Here is a 21993-nt window from a genome sequence, read left to right on the forward strand (position 1 = left end):
ACAGCGGGTTTCCTCTAAAAACAGTGTCAGAATGACCATATGTTTGACGTCCAATAGCCGATGATAAGATACAAAAATCAATGTGCTCTAGTGGCGTCGTTAAATAAAACAAACTTTAACTTTACTAACCCTAATCTTAACCCTAATCTTAATGTACTGCCGGGTAAGGTTCTGCAGACTATTAAATAATCTAAACTAAATCTTAACCTTAACTTAATCCTAATCCTCTAACCTTAATCCCTAATCCTAATGTTCATTACATACTGGAGGATCAGCTAAGTGGTAATTTTTGCATGAACCGTCCCACCAAAACCTAAATCTTAACCTTAATACTCTAACCAAAACCATAACCCTAAGCCCAATGTTCATTACATACCGGAGGATAAGCTAAATGATCATTTTTGCATGAACCGTCACACCCAAACCTAAACCTTAACCTAAATCTTAATCCTCTAACCCTAATCTTAACCCTAATCCTAATATCCAAACTAAACAAATCAGGACCCTGTATTTCTGGCTACAATTAAATTAACATTGCTGTCAGAATATTTTATGCACAGAACATATCACTGCTTGCACGATAACTTAACAGTGTGTACCAATATGGGAATGCTCTAAACAATTCCATATTATAATTTACTGATTTAAAATGTTCACTTATACTGTAAATATCACAGAATTTGGTTACACACTAAATGTCTTCCTTTCTTATTTATTAATGGTTGAACACCTATAATAGCTTCACCAATGCTGGGATGTGCATACTGTTTTTGTCGTCGAGAGCTGAAATTAGATATAAAAATTCAGTATTTGAATGTTGTTTAGTATGGTGTGGTATAAGCTTTTTATGATTTCACTTCTGTGATATAGTTTAGATAACACTAGCTTCTCCAGTTAAGAATTTTCAGTTTCTTCCTTGAAAGTTAAAACTTAAGATATAAAAAATCCAACGCCTAAAATTAAATAATACAATTTCTTGTTTAGAGTATCACAGGATCGAATCACACCTAAAATTAAATAATACAATTTCTTGTTTAGAGTATCACAGGATCGAATCACCTCGGTAGATCCATTCAACTAACTGGGGTTTTTCTTGTTCCAACCAGTGCACCACAACTGGTCAAAGGCCGTGGTATGTGCTTTCCTGTCTGTGAAATGGTACATATAAGAGATCCCTTGTAAAAATGTAGTGAGTTTCCTGTGATGACTATGTGTCACAATGATCAAATGTTTGACATCCAATAGCCGATGATGAATTAATCAATGTGCTCTAGTGGTGTTATTAAACAAAACAAACATTGTTTATAATATTGGTGTCTGTATATTCATAGAGAATACTAAAAATATTTCTGCGAAAGCGATTGACGTAACATCCAATCGTCAATGATTAATTAATCAATGCAGGGGTGTAGAAATGGAATATATTTCATTAGCCCGCCGGACAGAACCAACTAAAATTTACTAGCCCACAATAATTTCTACTAGTCCGCCAGTGTATAGAATAATATATTATTAATATTATAATATACAGTGTCTTCACTTCAAATGATATAACTGTATATAGATATATTGACAAAACATTATTAAGAACACCTGGTAAGTGATGAACAAGTGTATCAAACAAAATCAAAAAGACAGATCGCCCGTGAGATTGGTAGTTGCATTTTTTAACCCGTCTGTCAGTATTTTAACTCTCATTTGGCGAGTGGGTGAGCGAGCGAGTAATTTCTGCACCCCTGCAATGTGCTCTTGTGGTGTCGTTAAACAAAATAAACATTGTTTAGAATATTGGTGTCTGTATATTCATAGAGAATACTAAACAAATTTTCATGAAAGCGAGTGATGAACGATCAAAAACACAAAAATGTACTATAAATGGCCTCTTTCAGGAACAAGTAACGTTTTTCTATTTATTACACCAAACATCGATGAACAAAAATCGGACAGAATTACTTACAACATAATTAAATGAGACAAGAATAAACACACCTAAGACTGGGTAAGATGATATCACTTAATGAAAGCAAAATTATATCATGTGCAGGTCACCTGATATGGCTATTTATCAATGAAAGTTTGCGTTCCTACGCCACACACTCTCAATTAAGTTTACACAACCAATACAGTCAAATCCACTTAATTGGATGTCGGATTATTGTATATTCGGATATTTGAATATGTTTGTCCTGCACGGAACCATTTGCCATTATGACAATACAAAATCCAACGGTTAATTGGATGTGTTTTTTAACGTGTTTTCGGATATTTGAATATAAAATTATCCTTGCCGAATGGCAATTTGCACGTAAAACATAGGAAAGTTTGTGTTACTTGATGTGTTTTTGTAAAATTTATGATCGTACGTAATACCATACTATCGTACATGCAGAAATGAATACTTTTAATTTTATTTTATTTCATTGTTAAAAAAAAAAAAGACTTACAACAAACTTGTTTTCTTGTTTCTTAAATTATTTTGGATGACTCGTTATTAATCAATACATTTCCTAATTACATCGTAATTAATCCATGAACTCTGAGATTCATCTCAAATGTGACCCAATGGCCGAGACAATGCAGGACAATCAAGGATCAAAGTCGGTCATTCCCACCTTGTTGGCGGCCACGTGCGTTTCGTAAGCAGGCATCCCTTAATCTCATGTCGGCCACTTTTGAAGCAGTGTATGTTTAATCCATAAATAAACACTTGTCAGATATTTTTCTCTATGAATTGTCGGTGACAGTAACAAACAAAAGCCGTTTCCTACTAGTGTTATTTTTAGCGGGATCTTTTGATCACGTGATTTTTCCTCTGGAGCTCACAATGTGAGGCCCCATTTGGGGTGACCGATTATGGTGTTTACTGTTTAAATTGTTAAATGCCGACAAAAGGTAAGTTGTAGATTTTCTTAGCAAGTTGGATTAATCATCTTTTGGCTATAAATATTGACAAGAACTTTTTTTTCTTCTCACAATGTCAACATGGCAAATAAACGGAAACGAAACGATTTATCTTTGGCTCAGAAATACGACGAGATATATGCCCAGTATCTCGCCAATGCTAACCCAGAACGAAAAAGACAGAGAACGGGAAAAGCAGCCAATGTGGAGAAGGCCTTGTCAGAATGGTTTTCCGTCGCCAGACAAAAAGACATTCCAATATTGGGCCCAATATTAGCGTTTGTGTTTGTGTTTTACCTTCTGTTACATTGAATAACGGCCTTTCACTTATTTGACTTTGGCCAGTCTAGTTTACCTGTCAAATCGGTTACAAATGCACACAGATAATAGTCAGATAGACGTCCTGGTAAAATACAGAACATGGAAATGACTACTTATTCAAGATTATATTGGGTGGTGGGGGTGGGGTCTTGTTGCACTTGATTTACAAATGTACAAAGAAGTTAATAACGGCCGTTTAATTATCAAGAAGTTAATAACGGCCTTTTAATTATTTGACTGTGGCCAGTCTAATTGAGCTTCTGGTGGTTTTATCTGGGTCATTAGATGTTTAGTCACTTTTACTTCTAGGGTACAAACAGCATTAACTGTTGCCTCTTGTATTTATCAAGTTTATAGACAAACTTGATAATGACAACAGAGTCACAATATGGAACTTGGAATCAGTATTTTATTAACACAAAATACTTACCGATTTTTGACGAAAATTCCACATGTCATGAGGCCCAAATTGGGAGAATCGTAATTAGAGTTTGCATAAATCAACAAGAGGTCTTAATTGGGTATATCGTATGTCGAAACTGTACCTTCGGTTTATTGAATATGCCACTTATTTGAATATATTTTTGTTGTACGAGGCACATCCAAATAAGCGGATTTGACTGTACCATAAACATATTCAAGGCTAAAAAAAATAAAAATTTAATTATGTATTTTGTTACCTTGTGTGGCTAGCATTAATTATAAGAATTGATAGCAAGTATATTTCTGATTATAAAAGTATAATTAAATTTTCTTTGTGTCTATACACTTTACGGTTATTGGTCCAGAGGTGCTTACTTTTTTTCATTCATATCTCGATGAACTGAAAAAATTTAAGCCACGCCTACTACCCCCCCCCCCCCCCCCCCCCCCCCCCCCCCCCCCCCCCCCAAACACTGACTCGCACTACTTTTGTGCAACCAGCCGGATTATTCAGGCAATCATATTTAGATATTTTGAAGAAAAAACATGTGAAAGCTAAAAAAGCAATAAAAAAAATGTATATGATAAATTGATGGAAAATGCTATAGTAGAGTAGATGTGTAGATCTATATGCATTGATTTAAAAAACAAAACAAACACAACTCTTCGCTAATCATGACATGAGACTCGGTCAGTGGCCAAAGAAATCATGTAGGAAACTTCACACCTGTAACTTACTTGTAAGCGATGTTCTACAGCTGTTGACGAAAATTAAACGGTTCCACTGACAAAATAAATGTTTGACATGTTCCCTTCATTACTTTCATAAAATATAAACTAAACACGAATAGGACAATTCCTTCCAATATAACGAAATGATCTGTACAAATGCACAGCAACTAGATGAAATGGCGTCGCTTATCAAAATTACGTCCTTTACCAAATGACGTTGTTTACAAAAAAATCACCTGATTCAAATAATAGTGAATGAACGTTTGCATTTTTACGCGACATAAGTATCAATGAAGTTTACACAACAATACTGCAGTCATATTTAAAGCTAAACAAAATAAATTCAGTTATGTATTGTTAAAGTATGAATATAAATTTAATTATAAGATTTGACCACATTTATTTTTTGGTTCATGCAAGTATGAACCGAAAAAATTATGTGCACACTTTTGTATGACCATCTACGCAGAGACATACAGTGTACACATAGTTTTTTCGGTTCATACTTGCATGAACCAAAAAATAATTGCGGTCAATTCTTAAATGAATTGAAAAAAACATGTGCATATTTTTTATATAAGCTTATATGCAGTCATGCTGTAGTGCAGTTGATCAGCTGATCAGAGGTCATGACCTATCAAAAGATATTTCACACATGTGGGAAAAAGAAAATATCACATAGGTATATCTGCCGAATTATGAATCTTTATTATCGAGCACTAGTTGTCGTGATGAGTGCTCGGAATAAGTGAAATCAGTAATAATGGTTGGTATTGTCGTTAATAAAACAATAATAAAATAAAAAATTAGGAGCAACAGTTTATTACATGTAAAAACATATTTTTTAATCTGCTTGCACTCAAATTATTTTATAAGGCAGATGACATGAAACACGATAGTAGTGACCAGGTTTTTGTTAATGGTGTGTTCATTCCAATTTATTTTTTTCTGAGATAATTTTTAAAAAGAAATGCATTTTAATGAATTAGAATGGGGATAACTATTTGACCTTTTTTCACACATTAATGATGGTTTATAGTCACAAATATCCCTTTTACCATCCCCCCTCTGCGTCACCAGTAAAACCCAATTTGCGACTATAAAACCAGCATCAATGTCCCCAAATGGTCAAATACAGCATAGTTATGCCCCAACTCAAAATGGTCTCCAGTGGGTTTCTAGTGATAACATATATGTAAATACAAACGTACCGTATTTCTTCTTTTTGTTCATCAATTTTAACAACCATGATTTGAATGATTTTTTCTGTTCATTCCCTGCAAATCACAAATGATAACAATGCAAAATGTATATCTTACCCAAAACTAGCATACATCAAAACACATTTATGGTGACTGCCATTACAAAATTCAAAACCGGTATTAAAGAGAGATACTGTAATTTCCTTTGTTTTTCCCACGATACCAGATAGCCTGCAATTTAGTTACTAGCTATAATTAAAATTAGAAAAAAGCTTGTCAGATAGCCCATCCCAGTTGATAGTCCATGGACTATTTGCACAAAAGACAACTGATTATCAGGCCTCAAATTTGGCAAATAAGAGGGCAAGGCTTTTTTGACTGATGGAGATTTGGGGAGCGGAGGGGGCATTATGGCCAGAAAGCAAGGCAATAAGGAAAACTTCAACAAGTGTTAATATATCCACTTATTGCCTTGCCGTCTGGCCGTAATGCCCTTTAAAAATCTTCATCGGTCTAGGCCAAAAGACCTTGCCCTGTTATTTGCCAAATTCCAGGCCTGTATGTGCTGAACAAATTAAAATGACGTCACATATGAGCCATTCTTGTTTTCGGATAAAATTTGGAACGTTTAGCTTAGATGTTTTGTATGGCACTTTGCTGCGCTTACGCGAAAGCAAAGTTAGGAATAACACATATTACTCGTTATTGGGAATACAAAGTATACAGTAAAACAGATTTAAACTGTACAGCTGAAAGTTCATCAACTTTATTATAAAGTATACAGTAAAACAGATTTAAACTATACAGCTCAAAGTTCATAACTTTATTATAAAGTATACAATCAAACAGATTTAAAATGTAAAGCTCATAGTTCATAACTTTATTACAAAGTTAACGTTTAAAAAAATATTCCTTTCCTTTCGGGTCAAACTGAGAAAGCTTTAGCTCACCTTTATTATTACAATTAGGAACCACAATGTGCACTTCTTTCTCCTCCAAATCTGTATCCTGAAAAAAATCCAACAATTAAAATCATGTTTTGGGTTGCAAATCATTGTTTTTTGGAGGTATTCAGCAATAAAAAGTCAGTTGAATAAACAAAATTATCATATTCAGTAAAAATAAATTTAGTCCATTCTTATCTGGTCTATAGGTTTATGCATGCGTAACATATTTATACATATATGTTTTCTGGCAAAATAAGAAAGGCATGATTGAAAAGTAACTTCATGGTTATCTGATCAGTTTTAGGTTTAATTAATATCTGTTAGTTTTTTGTTCCTTATTTAAAGCTGTCATTTAAAGCTTCTTTTTTCTTTTCTTTTAAATTTTTTCGCTAAAGTTTTATGTCAGTAATGTCACTTATTTCAATTTCACAATTTTTTTAGATTATTAATGTTTTACGATTTACATTAAGAAAAACTGTTTGTTGCTAATCAGTAGCACTGACCTCAGCTGCTTTAAAGGTGCAGTATACCAAATAGCATATTACCAGGTCAAAGTTCGAAGTGCACCTAATGAATTTATGCATTTAACAAGGTCATGTCTGCTATTGGTGAGGTATGTTTCAGAAATGTTTTCTCCACACTGTGGGAAAGTGCATAAAAAAGATCCATTGCTGATATGAAACAAAATATTCCTTTCCAATTTTTTACAAAAACAAAACAAATCAACAACTTACTGCACCATCACCATTTTCATCAAAGTCAGAACTTAGACAGTCTGATGAGGGAATAAGAGGTACGCTAGATGTAGGAGATAGTAGGTTACTGCTACACTTCTAAAAACAAAACAGACATCAATCAAAATAACATGCAAAATGGCAGTGCAGGGGCGGATTATGCTTTAGGTAAGGGGTGGGGGTCCGAAACAAAATCTAAATGTTTATAATCTGAAATTATAAATTTTACGTGGACATCAATTTAGATCTACGTGGTGGGGTTGGGTTTTTTTTATCTGCGGGGGGGGGGGGGGGGGGGGGGGTTTGTTCCATGCAACTGGGAAACCCCCCATAATCCACCCCTGCAGCACAAAGATAACAACAGGTTAAACAAAGGTATTCATTGTTGTCATTGTTTTTAAAAGGGGAATATGTTTTTAAAACACTAGTCTCATTAAAAATTCAGAAAATTGTGCACGGCTTTAATATATATTGATAATAGAGTACATGTGTATGTTTCTGATACTACCATATATCTTTGCCTATAAGTCAAATTTTTTTCACCCAAAAATTATTTTATAACTTGGGGGGTCGACTTATAAGAGGGTAAAAAAATTTCACCCAAAAATATTACCGTTTTGGGGATTATTTTACAAGTTTTATTGTTGAAATATGCCCTGTATTTATACTCAAATATGTTAATTTGACACATTTTTTTTTTTATAACCTATTTTTTTTGCCATTATAACGGTTTTGGTTATTGGTTTTGGTTATTTGAAAAGGCGTGCGATCTCACTCACATGCCAAGACAACAGTCCACTTAGTTAAAATAACAGTCATCACTAATAGCAAAAATGTAAACAATACTAACTACCTGTTGCCTGAGTTTATTTTGAAATCTGGTCACTGGCATTAATGGTTGTTCAAACAATGTTTTGTCGGTGATTAACTTCATGAATATTACTGAGCTTTCCCTTAAAATAGACTGATCTCTGCAGTTCACTAGAGCAATAGGGACATACATCATTTGGTACAAAAACCAGTGTACTTTCCAGAGTTATTCTCCTTACATGTATTAATATGGCGGCAAAACGTGATACTTTCAGTTTTATCGAAGTGATCTGTTGTCAGTGTTTATAAATAAAGTTGTTGTCTTTGCACAAAACCATGCTGTACAGCGGCATCACCTACTAAACGATTGAGTGGTTTCATGGGTGATACTGAGGTTTATATAGCAATGTCGTTTGTCATCCGTGTAGGTGACGCACCCCCCCAGGTGTTGGGCTCACGAATGCTTGAGGAAAACAGCAAGGACACCTCCCAATAACCGGATCAATCCATAACTTCAACATCAACATCAACAACAACTTATACGTTTTACCACCACTCCGGACGGCGGCTCGCGGGCTTCTTCATAATCATAATCATAAATCATTTCACATCATTCTAAATACGGCCCACCTGTGTTATATGGATAACTTGGGGGGTGGGGGGGGAGACGCCGTGATAGGGTGCTCTTTGGGTGCGTTAGGGCGTTGGCGGTTTGGGACGGTAGGGATGCCTGGTAGGAGGCCTCCTCCCCACTCCGGAACACCCCCCCCCCCCCCCGTGGAAATCCAGACTAACCGGAATGGGCCACCAGCTTGTTGGAGCACCGGATCGACTGGGGCGCGAGGCTCCCCCCTTTGCGAATCCTTAATCCTCTAGGGCTTAAGTTGATTTTATTAATTTAAATTAAATTAATGTATTAATTGTTTTGTATAATAGGTTTATTTTGATCAGCCCGATTGAAAAATAATTTTATTATGCACCTACTAATTGATATATTAAAAGAATAGTATGATATAGTTTAATTGGTGCAATTACTATTAATCTATAATATAAGATATAAGGTAAAGGTAGCTCCCAATTTTTTTTTTTTTCTTCATTCTTTTTTATGTGGTCTTACCACAATTCTAAATTATCCCCTACATTTCCTCCTTCTCCCCCCCCCCCCCCCTCCCTCCCGCCCCGAAGGTGGTCACTGGCGAAGTCAGAGGCTAGATCCGGGGCGGGCGTGCCTGAACCCTTGTGGATAGGGGCACGTTAATAGAGTTGCCCGTTGCCCCATGCTGTACAGTCATACAGTAACAGTCAAACAGCTTTTACTCTCTACTAAGGGAATATTTCGTTTTGATGCTATGTAGTTTGATTGGAATATTATTGCGATGTACAAAATGTGAAAAACAAAGTTTGTAAAATAATTTTCTTTTGTTCAGATATTGTACATTATTGTTCTCATGTGATGAAAATAAGAAATACTTCAATATTTATACGTTGTTTTTCATGGGTCAACTTATAAACGGGTCAATAAAAAATAAAACTTTTCAGGGCTTGAAATTAGGGACTCGACTTATAGCCGAGATCGACTTACAGGCGAAGATATACGGTAAATTCACTTTAAAATATTTTTTTATTATTAATATCAACTGCTCCCTAGTGCTGAAGTAAAACCTCAAATACCTGAGACCTTTTGTACCATGTATTTCAATTATTCTACTCTTAAAATTAGTTGTAATCCATGTAAAAATGCATAGTGATTTGTTTTGCAACCCTATGTAGTTTGTTATCCAGATTCGGGCATTTTCGTTTAATTCAGAGAAAAGCCAGCTTGCCTCCCTACAAAAATGGGAGCCTGTACACATATACAGACGGCTTAAATTTTAACAAAGTATTGGACCCAATAGTTTTGTATAAAGTACACGGGTTGTTAATCAAATACATTTCAAAGTCAAGCTTTACAGAAAAAAATCTTTTGATATTAGAAATCACTTTTAGTTTCATGATGGCCAAGAAAAAACAACTTACTGAAATGCAATCACTTTCGGAAGAGGTCGAAGCATGTTGGCTTGTTAACGATAAAAGTTCTTGGCTGCTTGAAGATACTGGAGACACTGAGTAACTGCATCTTTGGTTGGTTGAAGACACAGGAGACACTGGGTAACTGCATCTTTGATTGGTCAAAGATACAGGTGACACTGGGTAACTGCATCTTTGGTTGGATGAAGATGCTGGAGACACTGGGTTAATAATTCCTCGGCTTGATGAAGATACGGGAGACACTGGGTAACTGCCACACTTATTTAAAAATACAAACATGAATTCATGTGAGATTTTGTATTTACAGATTCGCATCATTACTAAGGTAAACAAAGAGACACCTGCTGTATCATTTTGGCATTGTACACAGTAAATATAACTTTTCTTATGGTAAATTTGTTATATGTAGTACTTGACAAATGGTACTTTTTTTCTTTCATCTTTTTAAACTTAAACTTAATATTTTATCTACATTCGTCAAAAATAAAAACATTATTTGCTCAATATGGAACTCTGAACTATTTTAACAGGGGTGAATGTAAGCAGACAATTTTTTGTTCATTGTGACACAGCATAATAATAATAATACTGTTTGTAATTTGAAGGATATCAGTATTCAAATGACATCACTTTGCATCTCCTTGCAATAACAATAAAATTGGTGCATAGCGCTTTAGTTTTGAGAATGTCAGAATTGCTATATATTGATTCGGACATTACCTTAGTATCTAACCGTGTTTGTATCCAACAGTATAATTGAATTTTTTTCTTTCTATTTACAAAATATGGTCAGAAAGTAAAATTACGGTAAGATACGATGTATTTTCTGTATATGTCAAACTGAAGGTGCGGCAAGTGTGTGTTATCGTCCCTAATATACCCCACATGTGCTGTTCCTGGCACTGGTTCAGAGGTGGCAACACTGCCATCGTTTGCCATGAGAGTACTGAATTAATACCGCATACATTCTTTAGTGTTCGAAATAAGCACTTGCCCATTTGTCCCAATAAGTGAAAATCTGCTCAGACAAGCAAATTATACCTCAGTGATTATCCAATAGACAGGTAAAATGTTTAATGCAGTTTCATTTTGAGCAATCAAAAACATCGTCATTGTACTTGAATGAAACAAACCATTTATTTGAATATGTAATAAATATTGGCAGACAAGTAGATGCATTTGTTTGGTGGACAGGTGACAATTTTTTTATTTTTTTTCTGTCATTGTTCTCCGGTATATCTTTACAATTTTAAAATTAGTTATACAAGTATCTGTGATAACCTTTCAAGTACATGTATCTACTTTAAAAAAAAGAAAAAAGTTTAATCTGTGATAAATTGTCAATATTTGGTGCTATGTTGTTTGGGATGGGTACGAGTATACCACAACTACACACAACGTTCAATGTATAACATTTCATTTTCTATTTAGAGCAGTTGATCCTACGACCTCTTGCACTCTACCACCGAGCTACACAGGCATCGAAATAAGCACTGTGTCTGCTAACCCATTTACAGGTTACCACAAAATATAGCCTGGTAACCTATAGGTTACCACAACTATATGAAAGTTAGAATTGAATTCCTGTTACTACTACTTTTAACATGGACATTCTGAAATTGTATCGATGCGCGCGAACATCGGTACGAGAAACGAAATCCGGAAGTAAATTTATCTAGTGGACGCTGCTTAAATGTGGATTGCCGACATTGCTTGCAATTGCACAAGTGCGCACGAATACCAGAGCAGTTTTGTACCAGAAAATGAAAAGCGGAAGTAAATTCATCTAGTGTACGCTGCTTAAATGCGGAATGATTATAATTGCTTGGAATTGCACAAGTGTGCGCGAATATAGATGCAATTCCTTACAAGAAAATGAAACGTGGAAGTCCGGAATGCATTGCCTGGTTTACGTTTGGAAACGAAACTACTGTTACATTGAAATGTTTTTCAAGAATGAAACACCATTCTCGACTTTTCTTACATGTGGTAATCTCCCGGTGACCCGAATGACCGTCCTCGACTTATTTCGATACCTGGCTACATTTCCACCCTCACATACAGTGAAAGAACAAACCGTTTATCACTTACTTGAATGGCAGTGTATTCATGGTAAAAGGACATTTGACTTGAAGATGGTGTCAATGCTGATTTAGTTTCACAATTCTGAAAAATCAATTATTGTGTCATATACTATAGCAATCCTGACCAGGTGATGAGTATAAATGCAGTTATGTATATCAATCACAATTTAATAAAAAAAACCCAGCATGTTAGACAAGTTGTATTACTGAAGATTCACTTTTACGGTCACCCACACTCATTTTGTTCATTGGGTCTTAGTGACGTAGAAAACACTTTCAAACTTAGTGCCCAGAAAGGTGGTCATGAATTCTTTATAATTAAGATAATTAACTCTACAATACATGTATTTACAGCAGACTGGTTTATTACTCAAATTTTTAGTTTAGATACCGAAAATTAAATTTCTTTTTTTAAAATTGCCTTATTAAAAAAAAGAGACAAACTTTAAAAAAATGTTTTTAATTTTTTTTTTATATTTTTATTCACAGAAACCCTGTTACAATAAGACCTGTCCCCAACCAGGGTGAATATAAAGGCAGTCAACATGACCTTGATATATTACATATAAATGGTAATCAATAAATTCTAGAGTAACTTGAGGAATAGCTCTAGAAACAATACAAAAAAAACTTACTTTACTGGTATCATGTTCAGAAAAGTAAAGTGAAAGTCGACTTTTAATCATTGTAATTCCATGGCTGGACGCTGGTGAAACTGGGTTACTTTGACACATCTATAAACAATAACAAACATTTAATATTAGTAGAATGTGAAATGACATCACAAGTCTCATCATATTCTATTTCTCGTTCCAGCCAGTACACCACGACTGGCATATCAAATGCTAATCGAAAAGAGTAGCCCATAAAGTGGCAAAAGCGGGTTTCCTCTCTCAATATCTGTGTGGCCCTTAACCATATGTCTGACGTCATATAATCATAAATAAAATGTTTTAAGTGCGTCGTTAAATAAAACATTTCTTTCTTTCTTTCATCTACTATAAAGTTTAACGTCGTTGGTGTAACTCATAGTTATATATTCATCTAGATGTTCACCTCCATGTTAAAACATTTTTTCATTCTTAAATTATTTTAATAATTTTATAAAATAAAAATGTGCACCATGTAATATAAATTCATGATTTAGTTGTTTAAAAAATAAAATAAAAATATTTTTAATAAAATGCAATAAATTTTTAAAATTTTAATTTAATAAAAAAAAAAAAAAATATGCATTGAGATAATCATTAATGGATGCAACTATAAACAAGTTTGTGATAAATGAATCTATGTGTGAAACTTAAAGGGACATACCCTAGTTTCAACCCGTGAAAATTAACACTAAGTTTAGTTAATCTACAAACCTGTAACACATTTGGATAAAGTTACAACTGAATGAAACATGAGTCTGTGACTTTGAAATGGTGAAATACCCTAAAAAAACCTGACTAAAACTCGACTCCATAACTGTTACTTCTCAGACGCCCATGCGTTTTTAAAAATATGAGAAATGCATTTTGTGATATTAAAAACACCAGGATGACCAAAAAACTTTGAATGTATGGAAATTGATAATCTAAACAATAAAATCTAAGTAAAGTATGATTTAAGTTATCAAAAATGGTTATAATAGTCAAAAATCTGCATTAATGTTTAAAAACTAGGGTATGTCCTTTTAAAACACTGAGATAAATGTATTTTAATGCCAAAACAATTTTCTTTTTTTCTTTTACCATGCATTGAGGTGAACATACATACATGTAGATTCAACTGTAAACCAAATTTCATTACTTTAGGACTTTTAGTGTAACATGGAGCTAAATGTGAAAGCATAATGGAGCAAAATTTACACCAGTAGCATCACCATGGTTGGAAAAGTAATAGCGTGAAAACTCTCAAAACTGGACCCTCTGTAAACTGGAATTCCCTCAAAACCAGACATTTTGTGCAGCCTCCATTTAAATATCTGTACAAAAAGAACCTCTCTAAACCAGATACCTCTTAAAACTGGACGATTTACTTGGTCCTGAGGGTGTTTGGTTTAGAGGGGTTTTGCTGAATCTATATCTTGCTGTTTGACTTTGTCAAGGGAAGATAAAATGTCCACCACCACCACACATGCTACTCAACTTCAAACATTCTTCCTACACTAATACATATAAAAAGAAATTGGGAATTTGTAGTGCACATTTATTATTTGGAACATCCAAAAAAGAATTAATTATGTTGATTATGATTTTGTCCATGTCTGTCAGCATAAACAAGTATTTCATTACCTCTGGTTTCTGTGTTGATAGCATGTTTGATGCCAGAGTACTTTCCAGTGACTTTTGAAGGAAAGCTGCAAAAGATTCAGTGAAATAAATAGGGATGTATGATATTGTCAGTATACCAGTATCTTATTATTTAAAAGGTAAGTACATTAAAATGCAATACAATACATCCAATACACCAACACACTCACAACCCCTGCAATTGCCCATGGCAATCAGCAATACCATGGAGATTGCTGTTGAGTTTGCCATGGAGTTTTTCATTCTCCATGGCACCTTTTCTGCTGTAGACTATATTTGAAAAAAAAAATTCTAGGCATGTTTTTTTTTTGGCCGTGGACATTTTCTTAATTGCAGGGGTTGACTCCGCCATTTCTGTATTTCAAGTCCCTTGTCAATGAGAAACACTGATCTACTGGCTTTGCTAGTTTCATCATCTCAGTGCATAGTCAAGTCTGAAATTATTAAATAAACTTTAGTATACAGAGGTTTATCTATTTCAAGGTTTAAACAAGCATTCTAAGAGTAATGCTAAAGCAATACATGTCCCCTACCGGGCCCAATTTTTTTTCGTATCTCCTAAATTCAAGGGTCATACCTCTGTAAAAAGTGGGTAAATCACCATGAAAGTTAAATTTGATCAGTAACAGTACATGATAAAGCTATATACAAAATTTCATGTCAATATCTTCAGGCATTGCAAAACAAGTCTAGATTTTTTTTTTCATATCTCCTAAGTTCAAAGGCCATAGATTCCCAGTCTGCAGCTCGACGCGGTAAGACGTGTTTGTTTCGCTTGTGCACACTGCACGTGCTTTCGCGGCCCGACTTGGGGATTCTTTACTTCGTTGTTTTTTTTAGCTAAGTGAAGTTTTCTACTGGGATGTATGTGCAGGCTTTCAAACAAGATTTTGTGAAAAATAAGGGCTTTTTTTAGGGCAAAATTCTTTAAAAAATAAGGGCTATTTTTAGGACTTTTTTGACAAAAATAAGGACTGAAATTCAATAATCAATATAAAAGAAAAACATTCTGTACTCACCTCCAGGGAGAACATAAATACAAAAGTTAATTACCAACTCAGCAGATCATGCCAATGGTCATCAACAGCGATATTCAGCATATCAATACAACCAGATTAAAGTAATCTGATATGGTGCAAATCCATGCTGAATATGATGCTGATAACCACCAAGATGACTTCTGAGAAATACATTAATTCAACATATTCATTACCTGAAAGTATACTAAGGCTAGATTTAATTAATTCCAACACTTATTTTATGTTGCATTTATCAAAAAAATTGAAAATTTGAAAATTTAGGATTTTCACCAAAAAATTTGGGCTTTTTAGGATTTTGAAGCTTTAATAAGGAATATTAGGGCTGCTGTCAAAAAATAAGGAAAATTAGGAAAATAAGGGCCCGCTTGCAAGCCTGTATGCGGCCATTGGAACTGATTGAACGCTTCTTGTTTCGACAGTCTGCACCACCAGGTTGGATTCTTTTTAGCGAGATTCCTCGTCTCCACGTCATTTCTCTGTCTGACTATGTTGACTTGTTTTTTTCATGACTCGTATGACGGCCATTCTACAGAACGCCACAGTTGTTTGCATTTAGTCTCTACATGTCCGAGCCTGTCCTAGCAGCACTGGAAGATTGACCGCCCCACTTTAAGAAGAAATAGGAAGCAGGGTCGGCCTGTACTACTCTTTTCTAGACTTTACTTTGTTTTATTGTGATACCATCTTGTATCCTCCAGAGTCGGGGCCGTCCACACCACTATACCAACCCATGACGACTGGACTATACCCTAGTCTGATTCTCTCTCTCATTCAGACGGATCCGGCTTTTCAAGATCTGTATTTCAGCACAGCACACCTTCAACGTCTATTGACTGTCAATCTAGGGGTTTTCTTGACAGCATGCAACCCATCTCGTCCCTACAAGCTGTGCACCCTAACGGCCTTAACGAGGCCACTGATAATCTATAGATTGGACTTTAAACTTTTAGACCTTCGTTCAAAAGTTGATGTCGAAATTAGTTTCTTTTTTTAATATTATTAAATAGTCTGATTCTGTCTTCTTTCTCTTATTTATTTTTGGATGTCCTTCTAAAATGCTCCAAATTATATAAATATTCAACCGAGCAGTCAATTCTTTTTATTTTTGGCTTGTAACGTTTTTTCTTCTTTTTAAAAAAAATTCTATTAACTTTTTTTTACTAATTGCTATTTTCAAAATTCTGCCCATTTTCAACCAACCCCCCCCCCCCCCCTCCATCCCAAGTCAGGCCACCGATCTTATCTAATTTCTTTTTGACTACCCGATCTAATATAGCGACCAAATTTAATGAGTAGAATTTTCTTTATTAATTATATTAATTAGAGATGTGCATCAAAATTTTAAAGGACCACTATTTAATTTTTGGATGTAAATTTCAAAATTGTCCACTTAATTTTTTTTCTGTCCCAGAACATGTCCCTGGCTATCCAGAGACAGGCCCCGGGACGGACATGCTCGAAATTCTAGTGGTATATGAGCATGTAAAAATTATTTGCACTCGCACACTTAAAGGCCATAACTTCGCCAAAACTGGATAAATCGCCATGAAAGTGACATTTGATCTGTAATCATTCATGATGAAGCTATACACAAAATTTCAGCTCAATATCTCATGGCATTCTAGAAAAAACATCCGGAAAACTATATGTGGGACAGATGGACAGACAGACAGACAGACAGAAAGACGGAGATGAAACCTAAAGTCCACTCCGGTTGGACCGGTAGGGGACTAACAATGAGCTTTAGCTTGTATTAAATATTTATTATATTTTGTTCAGTTGCATGTGCAGGGTGTGTGTGTCTGTGTTTAGGGGTTGGTATTTGCCTGTTGCCCTTTAACGTGTATAAAAGTTTGAATTAACACTCATCATTGCAGTGTGGGTGCCCCCCCTCCCAACCCTGACCCCAATAAAAAATCCTGGTTACACAATGAAAAGTACATTGTACACTAAAACTAGTTCAATTTAAACTGACACTTAATAGCCTGGTGAGATGCTACAGTAATTAATGTATGAATTTTTAACATTTATTGATCATATACAATGGACAAATTCTGATGGTCACTCAATTCTCCTCATAAAATAGATTTTGCTACCACCCACTCACCAACCCAGTCCCCACTCCCACCCCAATGCATTCAGTGACTGTCTATAAACAATATTTTTGAAAGTTTAAGGGTATTGATCCAGACTGCTAGCCAAATACATGTACACATACCTGGCACCAAGTCATATATATTACTACCATTGTGTAGATAAGGCAAGTCTTTTATCTCCTGAAAAACATGAAAAGTGGGTTTAGGTCAAGGTTTACAAAATTATGTTGTTTCCAGATTTCAGATATAACATATAAGATATCATATATTTCATACTATACAAACCAACCAGTGCTCCACGTTTGATATAGAGAATAATATATGAGTGGTTGTTAAGATACCATTTATCTTATTACCAGAGTTGATTCAACATATATTTAATGAGTGAAAGTGAGTTGGATACCTCTCAAACAAACAAGAAAATAGGTATATATAACAGACATGAATGGGAAAGTGAATATAAATAATAATTGCTGATTAGTAAAAAAAACAAGAAGCTATATGTGATGGCAATCTTTTTCTCTGACATTAACCAAGACCCTTTGAAGAGAATGTTGAACTGAAGAATAACCATAAATATTTATAAACAATTACAAATACAAAGTTGCAACCATGTTAGCATTTCAATTATCTTAATACTAGTTGAGTTGCTAGTCTTACAATCCCAGCTCTTGCATCACGTCGGCTGATGTAAAAGCTTAAGTAAAAATTTATTTAAGATCAACATTGATCTGCAATCCCGCTGCAATCCAATATAGCTTCAGTGAAGAGACACCAGTATTATAGTTCATTTAGCTGAAGCAAACCACATTTGCGTCAGCATTTTTTTTTGCTGAGGCAAGTATCTCTGTCCTGGACAGGCAGCTCAGGAAACTTAAGTGAGTGCTCATGGCAGTAGAATGAAGTTGTTTGGTGATAAAGTCAAAATTTCTTATACTGTGTTTCAATGCAGCCAAATTATCTATTATTAACTTTAAAATTGTAAAGAAACAGTTATTTCCTACCAAAATAGCACTGATTACATGAAATTATTTTAAATTAAAACAAAATTTGCCAGTTATTTTTAAAATTTGCAACATGGCGAATTTGGCGAATGCCAGAGCTAACTGTTGATAAATGGTGATGTTGAATACACTCAAATGTTTAGTGAAGATGGAAACATTATTCCAATAACACCACGACTGGTCAAAGGTCGTGGTATGTGCTTTCCTGTCTGTGGGAGATTGCATATAAAAGATCCCTTGCTGCATGAAGAAAAATGTAGCGAGTTTCATTTGATGAATACGAGTCACAATTACCAAATGTTTGACATCCAATAATCGATGATTAATTAATCAATGTGCTCTAGTGGTGTCATTAAATTAAACATAACAATCTTTAACTATTCCAATACTGCTAAAGTGGTTATTGGCTGAGTAAACCTCTAGTTCTGCAAACATACCAAAACAATTGTCATATGAGACAGATATTCCAAGACTAGGATGTTCCAAGTAGGTCTTTTGATTTTGCTTTGGAGTGTGCATTATATGCACCAAAGAAAGGTGCCACTGGCATTGATCATTATTCGGTGTGTCAGAAAACATATTTTACCTGCAGCGGCCACTGTATGTTTTGCAATTATACTACTAACTACTAGTGAGTGTCACATTCAAAATTGATACCCTGACTGGAAAATAATAGTATTTGATTATCTATTGAAAAGATAAAAGGGGCTATTATATAGAGGATAATAAACGAGTTACCAGTTATTATCAAACTTATATCCCGCGTGAAATAATTTTCAGATGTCACGAGCTTTGCGCACTTTTCTGAGAATTGCTATAACTTTGTATTTTAATCACGTTCATAAATAATTTTAAAAAACCAAGTATTCTTTGTTCTGCTACAAAATCTATAAGGAATTGCATTAAAATGACATTTTGTTATAAATTTAACACCAAAAATAGAGAGCCATAAACGCAAACTCTTTAAACTACATGACGTCATTTTGTGTGTTTGCCAAATCGTGGTGACGTCATATTTAGTATCGACAAGGTCATTGGTTTGTGAGCATCAAATTGTCCAATAGTATTGTTCGTTAGACCAATGCAGAGTATTTCTCACTGAGAAAATATGGAAAATATTTTCCCTGTTATGAGTGACCGCTGGGGTAATATATTCTGAATATTGCACTTTACTTAAATATGCAAAATATGGCTAAAAGTTATCAATTTCATGATGCCACATGTTCAGTAGGGCCAATTTCAAGCTGTCCCTGTTTAGCATAAAACAAGAAACTGGACACATATATATATATATACCCATGAATGATCAAAGAAATAATAAACTTGTACATGCATATAGTCTACTCTGGGGGTGGGGCATAGCCCAGTGGTAAAGCGTCTGCCTGATGCACGGTCGGTCTGGGATCGATCCCCATCGGTGGGCCCATTGAACTATTTCTCGTTCAGTGAGTGAACTATGACTGGTATATATAAAAGGTGGTCGTATGTGCTGTGGGATGGTGCATATAGAAAATCCCTTGCTACTAATGGAAAAATGTAGCGGGTTTCCTCTGATGACTACGTGTCAGACTTACCAAACCTTTGACATCCAATAGCTGATGATTAATTAATCAATGTGCTCTAGTGGTTTTGTTAAACAAAACATTTTTTTTTATAGGTTTTGATTATAATGCAATTTTTTTTTTTTTTTAAACTTATGTCCACTCTTATTCATTTTGGGGTTGGTTTTTTTTAACCATTTTGTCCAAGCATTTTGTGTAGAATATTAAAAACAAGAGGTAACATCTCATACCGACATAAACCTATTTACGACAGATGGGTAAAATCGTTATATTAAACATTAGGAAATATGCCATAATGTGTGATGCCACCATCAGTTTTTCCAACCAGGAACGCCTTTTTCATACTAAAAGTTATTTATTTCTGAGACGATTTTTTCATACAAAAATAGTAGGGTTTTTTTTTTTTTTTTTTTTTCAAAAACACTTTTAATTTTCTTCTCACGTCAAACCAAAGTGAAATTATTTATAAAAAAAATCCAATTTTTTGGTAAGAATAAGAATAAGAATAATTTATTTGCATAACACCCGAATATGGGCAGAGCAAAAATAACAATATAGGATGGAACGGGCTTTATAACTCAGTTGAATTTTTTTTTATCGCCATCTTCCGGAAAGTCTGCCCTCCATTTTTTTTTTTACATTCTTAGCTTTTATGTGGTCTAGATAAATAACCTGAATAGTAATCCTAAACGTGTAGGCTACACAGAACCCCTCTTACAGACTGGACTATTCTGTTTTGTTTTCTTTTTGGTCTTACCATAATTATAATAATATTATTAGCTAAGGTCTTCCAAATCCCAAACAGTTGCCGACAGCGATGACGTAAGGATATGACGTCACGAATGTTTTTGTAAAAGGCGTCGGTCAAGGTAAGTGCTTTATTTACGTTTTAAAATATTGGGTTCTGATTGTTTATTTTTGTTTTGGGATGACAGCAATAATGATAGTAATAAATGTTATTTTAATATATATACATTTGAAGACAAGAATAGTTACAGGATAGACCATAAATGATAACGTGGGAATTGATCGAAAAAAAGCTATTTCTATAATTTAAAGGGACAGACCCTATACGTGAAAATTAACACTAAAGTCCTAACCAAATTGTTAACAAATACAATAAATTAACCTCCAGCCTTTAATTACCGTTACATTTACCCCAAATTTTATCCAGACACAAATTGTGAAAAAAACATTACAGTGACAGATTCCACATATGATCGAGACTAACGATGTCGCCAGTATCGACTTCGTTGCATGGGCGTCGATCGGTGGGGGACATGGGGGGACGCGTCCCCCTCACTTTTCAACGCCGGGGGACAATCAATATAAGTGTCTTTCCCCCCCCCCCCCCCCACACACACTTCTTCGTTTAGCAAAAGCAACACCACCAAAAACAACAACAGCAGCAACAAAAAACAAACCAAAATTTAAACTTTAAAACACTAAAGTGTAGCTTTATGATTTTCATTGACATCTCTCTCTCTCTCTCTCTCTCTCTCTCTCTCTCTCTCTCTCTCTCTCTCTCTCTCTCTCTCTCTCTCTCTCACACACACACTAATACGCCCCCCCCCCCCCCCACTTTTAAAGCCGGATTACGCCCATGCTTCGCTGAGATAGCACAGGGCAAAATGCATGCAGTTTTCTGCCGTATGCCATTTTGCTTTTTTTGTAGAATACTCTTCAAGAGGGGTGAAAGCCTCCAAAGTATGTGACATAATTAATATAAAATCAATGATCTCTTTAAACAAACAAACAAAACAAATAATTATATTAATATTACGTCATCACGTTTGCTTTTATATCGTAACATGT

General features: G+C 34.8%; 2 protein-coding genes across 3 annotated transcripts in view; one reads left to right on the forward strand and one right to left on the reverse strand.

Annotated features, from left to right (window-relative positions):
* Positions 1–20995, reverse strand: LOC121368400 (putative protein TPRXL). Its single transcript, XM_041493106.1, has 10 exons — positions 20936–20995; positions 17735–17792; positions 14459–14523; positions 12818–12916; positions 12190–12264; positions 10087–10356; positions 7261–7359; positions 6530–6587; positions 5589–5654; positions 1–783 (listed from the first exon to the last, which is right to left on the reverse strand). The coding sequence occupies exons 1-10, from the start codon at positions 20936–20938 to the stop codon at positions 731–733; spliced, it is 846 nt and encodes a 281-aa protein (XP_041349040.1). The 5' UTR covers positions 20939–20995; the 3' UTR covers positions 1–730.
* LOC121368399 (coiled-coil domain-containing protein 63-like) overlaps positions 20925–21993 on the forward strand; it is a 23831-nt gene continuing 22762 nt past the window's right edge. For both annotated transcript variants that reach the window (XM_041493103.1, XM_041493105.1), the window contains exon 1: positions 20925–21047. The gene's annotated coding sequence lies outside the window, so the exon portion shown is untranslated. The remainder of the gene's footprint in view (positions 21048–21993) is intronic.

Source organism: Gigantopelta aegis, chromosome 3, assembly GCF_016097555.1.
Source record: "Gigantopelta aegis isolate Gae_Host chromosome 3, Gae_host_genome, whole genome shotgun sequence".
In the NCBI taxonomy this organism is placed as follows: Eukaryota; Metazoa; Mollusca; class Gastropoda; order Neomphalida; family Peltospiridae; genus Gigantopelta; species Gigantopelta aegis.

Excerpts from the sequence above, each read along its gene's own strand:
- LOC121368400 (XM_041493106.1), bottom strand. Across the intron at positions 5,655-6,529 it reads TCCTAATTGTAATAATAAAG|GGAATGAACAGAAAAAATCA; the intron begins GTGAGCTAAAGC and ends TGTGATTTGCAG. Across the intron at positions 784-5,588 it reads GAACAAAAAGAAGAAATACG|CTCTCGACGACAAAAACAGT; the intron begins GTACGTTTGTAT and ends ATCTAATTTCAG.